The 14,196-nt window shown below is 39.6% G+C and overlaps 1 protein-coding gene across 3 annotated transcripts in view; it reads left to right on the top strand.

Moving 5' to 3' along the window:
• Positions 1 to 14,196, top strand: part of NTRK3 (neurotrophic receptor tyrosine kinase 3) — a 1,577,634-nt gene that overhangs the window by 1,522,973 nt on the left and 40,465 nt on the right. Inside the window, exon 16 of one of the 3 annotated variants that reach the window (XM_086958116.1) lies at positions 7,036 to 7,077. The exons of 1 other annotated variant lie outside the window; for it this stretch is intronic. In XM_086958116.1, the coding sequence (XP_086814242.1) occupies positions 7,036 to 7,077 (42 nt within the window). Of the gene's footprint in view, positions 1 to 7,032; positions 7,078 to 14,196 lie in introns of all 3 variants that reach the window. One more of the 3 variants, XM_086958115.1, reaches the window with a different exon arrangement.

Below are 14,196 nucleotides of genomic sequence, written 5' to 3'. Positions count from 1 at the left end.
TCATCAATGACCAACACTTTTTCGCCATAAACGTTTCCAGTTCAGAAGGTAAGCTTTCCACTGGGCCGAACCTGGGCCCTCTTACCGACTGGAAATCCATTGTAATCAGCTGTAACTTTTGACTGTGACCTGGTCTAGCCCTTTCAGAACCCTCTGGTTGGAACTTTGTGTTTTTGCACCATTTTTAATTCAAAAATAAAAAATCATATCGTCAGTTCTATTTATTGGATTTCTGTCATTGTGATGTCATTTTATTCATTGAAATATTCTCTATTTTACTGAATGTGTGTGATTTTTCTTGCATTGTATTTCCACTTTATTACTGTTTCAAGTGCTGCATAAATACTTTACACATTGCCCCTAAGCTAAGCCTGACTGCTTTCGTACTGAGCTACCAGAGAGTTAAACATAGGTTAATTTGTGGTTTGCTTGTGTTTCACCCTGGCAGGAAATGACGTTGCTGCAACGGTAGAATTCCCCCCCCCCCCATCAAGCAGTTACCCAGTTTCCTAAAGCTGAGAAATCTCCAGGAGAAAATCCCTCACAAGTTATCAGAAGTGGGTCTTGCAAGGGGGGGTTTGCTGTAAAAGCTTGTTAACACCCACACACTTACATTGTGCCATTTTTCAAACTAAAGTTGAACCTTCCCCCAACACAGAAATTGTCAGAAAGTTCCTCTAGGCAAGGAATCATCTTCCAGATGGCAAAGAAAACAGTTAATCCCAGGATTTCCCAGGGGTTACGGGTAAAGGCTTTTACCACAAATAAATGTTTTTGGGCTGCAGAGAAAAAGAAAAAAGATTATTATTTGCTGATTCCCCATTCCCGCTGTGCACAATTGTATGCTATGTACAATTTCACAAAGGGGATATAGGCAACCTTAAAAAAGTCACATAACAGTCACAATGGCATGTCTCGAAACCTAAGTCTGGTTTCTTTGCAGGTGTGCAGTTACACCTTCTTTAAGAAAAGCTAAAAAGAATATAACTAAGTTCAGATTGAGTCATAGAAGTACACCTGTTTTAAAAAATAAAAAATACAACATTTGTGAAATTACCCCTTTGCGTTAATAGTTATAATCCAAATGAAGCTCATCACCTTGAACGGAAACATGCCAACTAGGCTTAGCGAAGAGACTTGGGGGCAGATTTATGTTGGGAATGCGCCACGTTTGCGTCACGCAACTGCGGCGTAAACGTGGCGCATCCGTACGACCCATTTACAACGTGACGCATCTAGGCAGATGCGTCACGTTGTAAAGCCCTGCGCCACTTGTGGGCGTTCCGGCGCAGGGTGGGCGTTCCTGGGGCAGGTGCTCCTCGCAAAAGTGGCTGAGTGAAATCTATAAGATTGCACTCAGTCACTTTCAGGCCAATGCTGCGTCAAAACCCTGCGCCTGCTTGAAGCAGGCGTAGGTCTTGATGCAGCATTGTAAAGATGGGGCACCCCCAAGCCTTGCTGGAGCTGCGTCGCGCTTGCAACGCAACTCCAGCAATGCGCCACCTTTACGGCACAGATGCGTCACGCATCTGTGCCGTTTTTGCCCCATGGTGCGCCGCATTGTAAATGCGGCGCACCACGGGTGGCGGAGCAGCGGCGCAAAATAACTGGCGCATCCCTGTGGATGCGCCAGTTATCATAAATCTGCCCCTTGATGTTCCTATTTCCTTTTAAAATTGCCACCTTATCTATGTCTTACTTTAGATCAGCTGATTCATTTGACCGGTGCTTCGAACGTTCTGCTTTGTGAAATTGGTTACAGGCCGCAAACGTCTGTAAATATTTTTTGTTCTTGTCTTCTTATTCTTTTGACAGGCATCTCTTATTCTGAATGAGCTAGACGTCACATTGAGATTTAGAATCAAAAGGCTCTATTTTGTGGCAAATTACATTAACAGGCGCTATAATAAATGTCAGGTCACAACCATAGATGCCATCTCTGTTTTTAGTGCATTTGCAGGGTTCAACCAGGATTCGAGAAATCTACCCATATACAAGTCTTTCTAATCTCGTAACCCGTGTTTTTAGATCTTAAAACGCAACTTTAATCTACTTCAATCCTGCAAAATCTTATTTTCCACCTACTGCGTATCTGCAAGGCCCCCATGCTAATGAGAAGCTGACTTAATAATGATAAAGCGAAAGTTAGAACTCCATACGAATAAGGATGAACCTACATTGCGTGCATGTTTAAGGCATACGTTTGTTCAAATTAAAGCAGCAAGCACGTTATACATTTTTTATATGATTGTTTGGGGATGTATTATACTGTTGGATGCTTCGCTTCAGTGCAGTCACATTTTTAAAAATAGTCTGGTTTTTATTTGCAATTTTAGTAAACGACAGAGCTCATTGTTTACACCAATAGCTCGCTGCAAGCATTTTAAATCTGTAAATGTAACATAAGAGAGGTAAAACTGCAGTTATTTTACTTTCAATCTTCCAGACCTAGGACAGAATGCAGCACTCGAAGCTTTACCATATTTAGCTTATGGCTGATGCATCTGATACTATTGAGCTTAAAGCATGGACAACGAAGCAAAGGCATGGAAAGAGAGCATGAGGCATGGAGCATGGAATAGGGAGGAGGGAGCATGGCCCATGTAGAAGGAAGCATGCAGATACTAAAAATCAAAATATAGTCATAATGAGGACTACTAGGATCATGTTGTCTCACCTCACACATACGTTAAGCTTAGTCCATGTATAAATGTGCCAGTGTACTAATCACATAATGCACAGCACTGTAATACCCATTTTGCAATCAGCAAAAGTAAAAATACAATAAAATAAAATCTCGACATTTGAATAGTGCACCCCATTCATCAGTTGATTACATTTAATTTGAACTGCTCATTTTCTGTTAAAACTAAATAGATTTACTCGCTTGTTGACACTGTTGTACCTCTTTCTAAAGCCTCCTTAAATAGACAATTATGGAATCCTGACCAGTTATTATAAATCATAGTACATAATTATGGTGCTTTAAAGGGAAGAGAGTAATAACATTCACCTACAAAATGAGGTCTTCAATTATTATTATTTTTTTTAACCGAATCAGGTGACTCTTGGGAACTAAAGTTATTCATTTCCAGCTTAATATATTTTAGAAACATCATACAACCCCACGCTAACTCCAACGAGCACAACATGACAAAGGTATTGTTCCCGAACAACTTAAATGTCAATATCAACTAAGCACTATATTTTCACCCTCTTTTGAATATCAAATTATTCTTGAAACGTATATTAACATTTTGGGTTTCCAATTAATTAAGCTAAAGATATAGCATTAAACCTTGCAGGAAATTACAAGTGATTACATCAAAATCATATACAATTAGTAGACGTTTTCAACAAATACAACTATCAAAAATATTGTGCATTTCGGTCACAATACTGTATGCAATCTCAAGGAGGCTGCGCAAGAGCTAATGAGACCACGTGCTCTACAGATGAGTGCAGCATACACGGTAAAATATTTTCCTTTCGCGAAGGTTCAGACTATTCACAATGTTTCTTTTAGCTCTCCTACTCTTCCTGTTATCTTTTCATCTATTTAAACAATTCCGATGTTCTCTCCTGTCCACATTTCAACCCATGAAATCGCTCCACTATCTCATCAGCCTTTAACATTTACATCTTAGGAAAATATAGATGAAGTTCATCATATCTATTAATAATGGATTACTTTGCAATTTAATATAAATAAAGACTTCATTGACAGCTTCCCCACAATCATTTCTTGAACAGTGAATGTCTACCTCAAATATTATTCTTTGACCATCCTCTTAAGGTGACCATGGATCACAGGTCTGCTCAAGAATTGGTATATATAATATATGACAAATAACAACCTACCTGGATGAAATTAATCATTCCTTCCAACAGCGGGCAATAGTATTAAATGTAAGGAAAACATACAATCCTATGCCATTCTGACAATTGTCTATAACCAAAAGAATTAGACAGATGCAGCCTAAGAGCCCTGGACCAGTCCCAGGCATATTTGTTGTGGCAGATGAAACGTATGTGGGGTGCTGTTTAAGTAGATTATTAGTCACATGCTACAGCCAGCTCTGGAATAGCTGAGCAGATGTTTTAAAAAAGAATTGGACAGTGATATAGTTCTATACATGTTCACAAATGATGAGTTGCGTTGGGTAGGAACTTGTGGTCAGACGGATTTGCTGTTATCGCTGTTTCAGTACCATTAAATAGACACTTGGATATTGGCAGTACTCAAATGTTGTGAGAGGGTTATTTGTTCAAGTAGAAAACAAGGAAAAAGACACAAAGTTCTCTTCTACATAGAAAACACTAACTGATAGTTTTGCGGGTGACCTAGGAGGGACAGGTAATATTGTCAGTAGTGTTTTATGAGCAGATGTTTTCCATCAATTACATTTATAGTTAGCAATACGCAATAAGGAAGAGGCAGCGGCCTTTCTCCATTTCTGTAGCAAGGATTGAGAACAGCATCCCTGTATCCTTCAGGGCCACCCTTATCCCGATACAATTCAGGAAAGAACTGAGGACACACATCTGTAAAGTAGTTATACGTCAAAAGATCTACATCAGAAATATTATCTAATACAATCAATGTGTGTTAAGAATTGTTTATTAAAAGAGAATCCCATGGAGTAAATTTTCTTTTATGAACTCCAAAGGGGCGTTATTTGTTTTAAATGAGATTTAGGACATACCATCTATGCTTAAAGTTATTCAGAAGGACAAACATTCTTCCTTCTTCACTCTCAGAACTCAGCTATCCAGTCACCTGTTGGCTGTGTCCTAGCCTTTGACCCCACAAAGCATGCCACTGCATTTCAGCTACATTAACACTGTAAAAATACCACACACAAACCGCATATATGGCAGCCTGACTAAAGCTGAATCAGCATGCCCTGATGATATAGGCAAGTGATGGATCTAGTATTCCTCACATTACATAGGGGCAAGAAGTACACATCCCGTCCTAAGAAGGCTCATGGCCTCTGCAGCCACCCTTCAGGTAGACCATCCCTTGAGAGACGAAATACTGCAATAGCCAATTGAACTCAGACAGATTTTCCATATACATCCCCTCTAAGCCTCTCTCAAAGGTGTCACTTTATGTTGCCGCTTCTACAATGGACTGACAGCCATTCATTGAGTCTAAAGAGGAGGAAACATTGATGGTTTGAGAGCTTACCTAACTTGTACAACCCCCATAATATAACAACTTATGTGGGGTGAGTATACCACTTGATAAAGAAACCACTCAGGCTTTAATACAGATGTCTTCAAACTGGGGGGTGGGTCCCACTAGGGGGGCCTTAACAGATCCCAGGAGGGTAGCCAGGCTCTGGGCAAGAAAAGCTTCATGCTTGTTAGAACTGGGATTTCTGGTTGGCTAAGGCTTGTGCCAAAGTCAGGCAGAAACCACCACTCTAGTCAAGGCAAGGGAGTCACACACCAAGATAACCCCTGCTCACTCCCTTGGTAGCTTGGCACGAGCAGTCAGGCTTATCCCGGAGGCAATGTGTAAAGCATTTGCGCACGCACACAGCAACAACATCCAGGGCACACCACAAAAGGAACTCCACACAAGGTTATATAAAAATAACTTTTGTATTCTTAAAACACATCAGATAGTAATTATTTATTTATATATGTTTACTTACCTGTTAAACTCAGTACTCCATACATACCCCCACCCTGCACCTCCCTCTCCCCATGTCACCGACCTGCAGGAACTCCTACTGCCGACCGCTGCTGCAGATTGTGCCATATTGGCACTAATATATTTTTGTGATTAAACCGAATCTGTCGATTTCTATTTGTATGCTGTCTTTTGGCAGAAATAAATCACTTATGTCCAAAAGGAGGCTATAAAATATGTATTCACTAATTAGAAAGGTTATCTTTGCGCTACTCATAATTTCAAGCAGTAAGGGAACGAACACCAGGCAGAAAGGGAATTTCTGGGCCCCTCTCATGAAGATATACATTGCACAGGGCACAGCTGTGCATCTGTTTTATGCAATCACATTTTGTAAAGTCCATAAATATAACGAAGCATTTCTACGAGTCAATAGGCTGTTTGTCGACAGCACAACTCGGGAACACAGAGCAGTGATTGTCTCCTGTAATATCTTAGTTTTGTTGTCTGGAGCCCCTGCACTAACACTGAGACATTCCGTGTTAAAATAATGGAATTTCAAAAACAGTGCACAGCTGTGTCCTAGACAAACTCACACTTTCACGATACAATCTATAATTCTTTTTCACAAATAAATACATTATTTCAATGAAGACAACGTCACAAGCCTCGTTTGGCAAACGTCACCCAAAAGGCCACAGATGGAAAGATCATAGAACATTGAATTCATATTTAGGATGCTCCTCCTAGATATTCACTTTCCACAATAGGATATGTCATTCTAAGGCAATTTGCGTTGTGATTGGTTGTGCTCTGTTTGTTATGTAAACAAATGCATCTGTTTCCGGGTCTTATAATAAGTGTCAGCCGCGAATATTTCTAAGTTAAAATATCGATATTGAAGATCAGATGTAAGTCAACTTGTGAATTCAGGTAAACTTGAAATTACATTTCCTTAAATTTATTCTTAAAAATTATCCAAAAATCTTCGTATTGAATCTTTAAGAGTGGTTGTTTTTCACTACATGGAAACCCACTACATTGTGGGACATTACATTGTCTCAGAGGGCTAACCTCGCTTAATTTAGTTTAAATACCCATATCAATTTTATTATATGAAGTAAACTTTAACTTCTTTAACTCTCACGTCTTTCTTTTTTAGACATAATATCCCACAATGCAGTGTCTTTAATGTAGTGATTCATAATTGAGTGTATCCAATGTAGTGGAGATACACCTTATGAACACAGTACTTAAAAATAGCCGAGGAACTTTAAAGTGACTAATGCACACTGTCAGCCTGCTGTCACCCATGCACCTCTCTTACTGTTATAATAATTCTGAACTGAACCATGGAATTTCAGTGCTAATGCTACCCCCTTTTTCAGCAGGGTCTGACGGAAAATCCTCCTGGTGTTTGGCAAGGGCCAAAGGTAACAATGTGAAGGCACCTATTTATCTTTTTCAATCATGTTTCAAGCACAGTTTAACCAAAGTACCCTTGTATAAGATATCTTATAAATAGCGATTACTATTCACCTGTTCGAAAAAAAAAAGCAGCATGATGACGTTATGATTTGAAGAGTTTTATGTACATTATCATATAATTGTGTGCAGTTTAAGCAGTGGCAGCCTGCACAGGTAAGGACGCGGGGGGCGGATGGGCATGGCGTGGCGGGGGGAAGCTAACAGACGACGGAATAGGTATTATTTATTTATTTAAATATACCTATTCCGTCGACTTACCCCTCACCCACCCCGCCCGGCTCACCGCATTTACTTATGCCGGCCAGCGCTGAGTTTAAGGAATGTTTTTTTGCTACAATCAGAGTTGTTCTATTTAACATGGCAGTGGAAGGGACAATGCTATATTATTGTGTTACAATCACTGTAGCTCGATTTAGAAGAAAAGCATGACCATGAAAGTTAAAGGGAGCCCTGAATTTGCTTTGAATAGATAATTTACAGCTCAAACCCTTCGTAAAAGCTCCATAAAATATTTTCAGGTACATGAGTGCACATTGATTGCTACTTGGAAAGCAGGAAACAAAAATTAGGTGAAAAGCTTAATGCTCATTTAATGTGTCAGTCCTTACGAAATGTCTATTTCAAGATTGTACAGAATTTAGAAACCAAATGCCTCCCGACCACTGACAATGAGGAAATTTACATATTATTACTATGGGGACAACATTGTACTTACAGTGTTGTATCTGTTTACCATGCCGCGTTGAGTGGTGGGAGATGGCATAACATAGAAACGTGCAAGAAGGCTCAGGAGTCTGAAAGGAATCGTCAAGGGGCCATGGAGACGACAGCTGAAAACAATTAGCAATTCAGGAACTCTTTCCAGAGCGTTCTGATACTGATGTGTACAAGTTCATTTGTAATGTGGGCGCTTGCCACACATAGCTCTTTCACAGGACATGTGAGTCTGTGGTTTTGGACGTTATTGAAATTGACAACAGATCCATCTCAAATGGGTAGGTGCTGGAAGGATTCCAAAAGGCCCTTTTGTAACTTCTAAAGAAAAGGAGAATCTATGGCTACATAAATTCCAAATTCTGTCCTTTTTGGATTCTGCTTTTTATGGGTTTAATTATTGAAAGAATAGCAATTACAAAGTATATGAGATCTTTAGAAGGTGCCAACCTTTTCAATGACACCAGTGTGGGTTATTGACTGACCTTGCCGCAGGGAGGGCACTTCGTAGACGAAATCAGGTGATTTTGGAGGTATCAGGTGTCAACATAGAAGACTCTGGCCCCTTGGAATTACAATGTGATCATTGTATCACCCCAGTTGGTCATCATAATTATTATGCTGTTGGAGTTGTCTTGTGGAGCCTTTTCCTGTTGGGTATCAATGTTCGAGGCAAAATGTGAACCTGTTTCTTTCTTGAAGCCGTGTCTTAAGTATCGCTTAGTTTTACTCTGTTGTTAAATATTTGAAACATTCAGTTTGCTCTAATAACGTTGAAATGTATAATGTACTGTTAACCACTTGAATGGTGATGTGACTACACAAAAGGTAAACATCCATTGTATGACTGCCATTGCTAAGTTGCGCTGAGCATTGGCCGCAATGCTGTGCAAAAAACTTCAATGAACTATACATGCTGACTGTATTCATTTTCAGCCTGCAATATGTTTTTTTGCCCTTCACCCTGAGTACACATTTTCATACACATACAATATGCACTAGTAGTGGAATACTATACAAGCATAATATATCTTTTTTTGGTATTAAACACTCACATTATAGCAATCTTATTTCACATTTTTTATTGTAGGCTTAATACCTGTTTCAGAATGCTAATAGCAAACCTAATATGCACTCATAGAGTGACACATGAAGTGCAAAACTCACGATTGTGAAAATATGGATTTAAACATGTAAAAAAGATTTAATCAGACTTATGCATCCGCATCCATCTGATAAGAGACAAAATTCTAAGGACCATATGATATTGGTGCTGTGGGAGCAGGGCCACCATGCCATCGCCCCGCTCCCACACACCCAAAGCTAAAACAGACTGCCTTACAGATTATTACTTTTTAAGTTGCTGGCGGGCAGTTCTTTGCCGTTGCCACGGTGGTGCCCTTAATATGTTATTGCACAGACCAAAATGCACAATGTTGTTCAATTCAGTCAGTCAGTCAGTCAAAATGTTACTTTATTTGGTTTATCACAACCATAAAGTATACATATACAAATTTCGATTAAATAGCAGAAGATAAAAATTCATTTTCTCAAAATATATTTTCTATTTCCTTATTGTAAAACATTATTTTCCAGACCCCGCCTTTAGACTGTTTCAGCTTTTAAAAACAGAGTCTCTACTATTTTCATAAATTTTACCCCGCTGCATATTAAAATGTTCGAACCTGCTCCCATCCAGCTGGTAACTGCTTGCCTGCAGGTGCGGATCTGCAACATATTTAAAACTGGTTTCAATAATGTTCTTCTCTCGTCTTTTGTTGACTCGCATGTACACAGAAGGTGACACAAAGTTTCCGTGTGGAACTCACATAGTCTACATCTTGGTTCCTGGTGTGTGTCTTTCCATGACGGAATCAAATCTTTTGAAAAATGATCACCCATTCTGAAAGCCATGAATTTCATTTTTAAAGATAGCCGGAAGTGTGCCACGAGGTAAGGTTGCGGTTTTAATCGTTTATACGAATTTAAAACAGTCCATGCGTGTCACCGTTTGGCCAAGGTCTTTTTATCTTCTGTCAATGATAGGGCTTTTGCATTTAGCTTGCAAATCTTTTTAAAGGATGATTCTTCTAGTTGACTGTTCCAAATCTCCTCTACTTTGAGGGTTTCTAGGGATGCTCGCAAATCGTCACCCCATGAGTTGGGTTCTTGTTGATCATATTGTTTTTTGATTTCTTGCCAACATAGGTTATTTAATGATCCTATTTCCGCTGATCTCAATTTCCAGCACCGTTTCGCTAGGACTGCTTTTCTTTGATATAATTGATTTTGCAAGCCAAATTCCAGTCTTATTTGTACTGGAGCTGATCCTTTGTAAAGGTTAAACATAGATTTATATATTTTTGTCTGGAGGGTGTTTAAAATGACTGCTTCTTTCCCATGCTATATTTCCAGTCCATATGAGAGGGATGGTAATACTTGGGCTGCCATTACCTTTAGTAGATGATCATGTGATGGGCATTGCAATTTCTTTTGAAGTGTTCTGTACGCGAAGCTCAGTGACTGTGCTTTTGCAACGATGTTTCTTTTTTGATCTAGAAGGGAAATATTTTTGCTTATTGTAACCCCCAGGTATTTGTATGAAGTTGTATCCTCAATATGTTTATCCTTTGTATACCACTTGAAAAATCGTCTACTTGCGCCCGCCAATCTCACCACTTTTGTTTTTTTGGTGTTTAATTCCAGACCTTCTCTGTCGAAATAGTCCGTTAATTTGGATATTATTCTTTGGAGGCCTATCGGTGTTTGACTTAAAACTACAATGTCGTCTGCATATTGTAGAAACTGGATGCATTTGTTGGCCAATTTTGGCGGGTGTCCGTTCACGTTCTGTAGTTGGTCTTTCAAATCTGCCAAATATATATTAAAAAGGCTTGGAGAGAGCATGCAGCCCTGTTTGAGGCCATTTCTTATTTTTAATTCTGCTGATATTCTTCTCCCATCACCAAGCTTTACTTTTGCCCACGTTCCGCTATATAAGGCTATTATAATTTCAATTAAAGCCGGCGGGAGACCCCAAAGTTCCAGTTTTTTCCATAGGCGTTGTCTTGGAACTCGATCGAAGGCGGATTTCAGATCTATATATCAGGCTATTAATCCGGTCTTCCTTTTTCCCGCTCCTTCGATTAGTAGTGACAATGCTGAAAAATTAGTTGTGCAGCCCATACCTTCCATAAAACCTGTTTGGAATTTGGGTACTTTTTTGTTTTCATTTATCCATTGTCGGAGGTGAATCAATATACAAGATGCAAAGAGCTTTGCCTCTACATCAATTAAAGCTATTAATCTGTAGTTCCCAGGTTCCATTCTGCATCCATTTTTGTGTATTGGGTGGAAGATGTTACCCTGCCAGGACTGTGGTATCTTTTTTTCTTTATAAACATGATTGAATAGCGGTGTCAGGTATTTTGCCCAAAAGTCAGGATCGTGTTTAAATAAGGCGTTTGGCATCCCATTTGGGCCTGCTGCTCCTTCCGCTTTCAGTTTTTTTATTAGAGCGGTTGTTGTTGTGCAATTCGTTCAATGCAGGGACATGGGGGACATGCAGACAGGTGACACACCATGCGTCCCCCATGCATGCACCAACTGGTGCAGAGGCATTAAGGGGCCATGAAGAGCCCCCTTTGTGTCCTCACTGCCACACAGTCAAAAGATCTAGGTTTAATCCATCACCAATCTTTAGCCCACTCTGCCACCCCAGTTCAGACATGGCTATATGCAAATCAGTCTGACCCTGTGCCTCATGGGAACAGTCCAGCCCGAACTGCTAAGCCATGTCTTCCCTGGACCGGAAACAAGCTTCCGGGGACCGGTTTCTGGCATTCCAGCCGTCTTCAGCCCGGCTTGCTTGAATCCAGTTGCAAAGTGAGCAAGGGACTCACTTCTGAGCATACCCTGCCATCCTATGAGGTCCGAGGTGGGCAATGGATGCTTTCCCTGTAAAAGCAGCCACAACATATTTTTCTGAGCTGTGGCCTTTCGGTCGCAAACCAAATGTAGGTCCATTATATGTATGAAAGGGAAAACAGCTCCTTCTTCCAATAAAATGTGATTATTTTTGATTTAGCTCAGTGGATGGTCCACAAACTTTGTCCAGCTAGTTTAAATTCTTTAACCCTTACAAGCTAATCTGGCATATTTCCCATATTTCTGCTTCATAGGTGTTCACCAAACTAAGCAAAGCCATTTCCTAAATTTGAGTTCTACTTTTATGCCAAGATTGATTTAATTTAGGTTAACCTTTTAGTTTACTTAGTAAAGGGCAAAGATTTCTTTGGGAGTTAAATTCAAAAAAGTAATTTTACTGAACACCCTCATTTATTTTCCCACCACTTGAGGGATCAGTATAATAAGTACCATGCCAGATGCTACTTGAATTAACTATTTTAGAAAGTTCCAGGCAGATTTGTTGCACAGCATTAATTGTTTTTGATATTAGGAAAACAAAAAAAGTCAGTGAGTGATATAAGTTTGTCAGTTTGTTACTTGGAAGCATTTTTGATGGATGCCATTATAATTTTATTGATGGCTAAAGTATGTTTGTAGGTCACTTGCCGAGAGCTGGTAACTGATCTTGATTGAACAGTAGACCATTTGGTTAACCTTTGCTGTAAAGTGCTGAAGGCCTAGCAAGTATAATGTTAGGTGGTCAGGGAGGGGATAGCACAAGGCCTGCCCACAGGTGAGGCCCTGCAGCCAAACCCTCGCTGCACCTGGCCAAAAGTCTAGGCCAGCATGTTAGCACTGTAGTTCTTCATTAGATCTCTGTATTTACATTACAGTTGATTAGGAGTTAACTAATAGACTGGTGCTGACGCTGGTGTTGGAAGTACATATTTCCATGCCAGAATGATTTACTAAAACTGTGTAGGAAGCTGTTTGAGAACTCCTAGAAACATGTGTTCTCATTTTATCTTTCTAGCCCCATACCCACAATTTTAATGGAAAAAAGAAAAACACTTGCCTTTTGTTCCTTTTACTGCACTCTCCCCTGTAGGATGTACTTTCAGTTTTAGAATTTTGATTCCATCAAGATGGCGTTCAGGTGTTCCACAATTCTGTCATGAATTTAGAATGTTAGGTCTCTAGTTGCCCATTGGATCTCTGTGGCATAGGTGCAGCTGATCACTAGAGATTTAACTGACAGAGTGCTGCTTGTCTTAAAAGTTACATTTCAGTCTGCATGTGAAAATGCTTTACTGACATGGCTGAGGAAGATATTTAAAAGAACTCTTCCAAAACGTGTCCTCATTTTAGCTTTCTATAGCACTAACTATAACCATAAGTTTCATGACAAAATGAACCCTCTCGTTTTGTCCACTTCTTAAAGAAATGCTTTTAGTTGTATAGGTTTGATGTGATCAAGATGGTGTTCAGGTGCACCACACTTTTGTCATGAATACAGAACATTAGCACTTGAGTTGTTCATTAGAACTCTCTGGTGGAGCTGCGCTAGATCACCATGGCGCACGCTGTTGTTGCTGCGACATCTCAGAGCAGACTTGTTGCTAATCTATAAACTATAGACACTGATTATGAAAAACAAATAAACAGAACTTGAATAGTGGTTCACTGGTAAATTGTAATGAGTTCTTGTAAGTAACAACAAAACCAAAATTTTTTAAAATTACCTCATATACTCTATACACACAATATGAAAATAAATATAGTAATATTAGTTGTGTAATCCTCAAAATTCAGGGAATTCCATTTTGAAACAAACAAGTAAGAATATATTCAACATCACAGACATGCACGTTTTACTAAATCTCAAAACAGGCCTCTTAAAAATGTATTTCTCGACGGCTGGTACATGAGTGTCCCAGCTAAGTCTAAATATTATTTATCATAGCTTTATTTTAACATTTTATATCCTTTTATTCCAAGTTTTATTACTTAAAATCCACTTTAGGACTTAATTTGTTCCAGTGCTTAATTTGAGATGGTGGTTTCCTGTGCTTGCCACCTGCATTTAATTATCAGCACTGGCGCCTGTGACAACCTGCCACAAGGTGGTGCTATCTGGCTAATTTACAGAGGACAACAAGAACAGATGATTATTAACGCAATACACTTTAAAAATTTCTATTACAGGCGGTCCAAGCCATTCTTATACCTTTGGCCTGGATGAATGCGAACTGCCTTCAACGAAATGCCAGCAAGTCCGAGATTTTACTGTATGGGAAGGACCAGGGACTCTGGTCAGAGAAATGGTGGCCCGATCATTTGAAGCCTGCGCCGTTGCCAAAGGAGACGGTTCAGAATCTGGGTGTCTGGTTCGATACCGGCCTAACATTCGATAAGCAGACAAAAGCAGTAGCCGCAGTCTG

This window comes from Lissotriton vulgaris, chromosome 2_1, assembly GCF_964263255.1.
Source record: "Lissotriton vulgaris chromosome 2_1, aLisVul1.2, whole genome shotgun sequence".
In the NCBI taxonomy this organism is placed as follows: Eukaryota; Metazoa; Chordata; class Amphibia; order Caudata; family Salamandridae; genus Lissotriton; species Lissotriton vulgaris.
The sequence above is the reverse complement of the archived record's forward strand: the minus strand, read 5'-3'. Positions and strand labels throughout refer to the sequence as shown.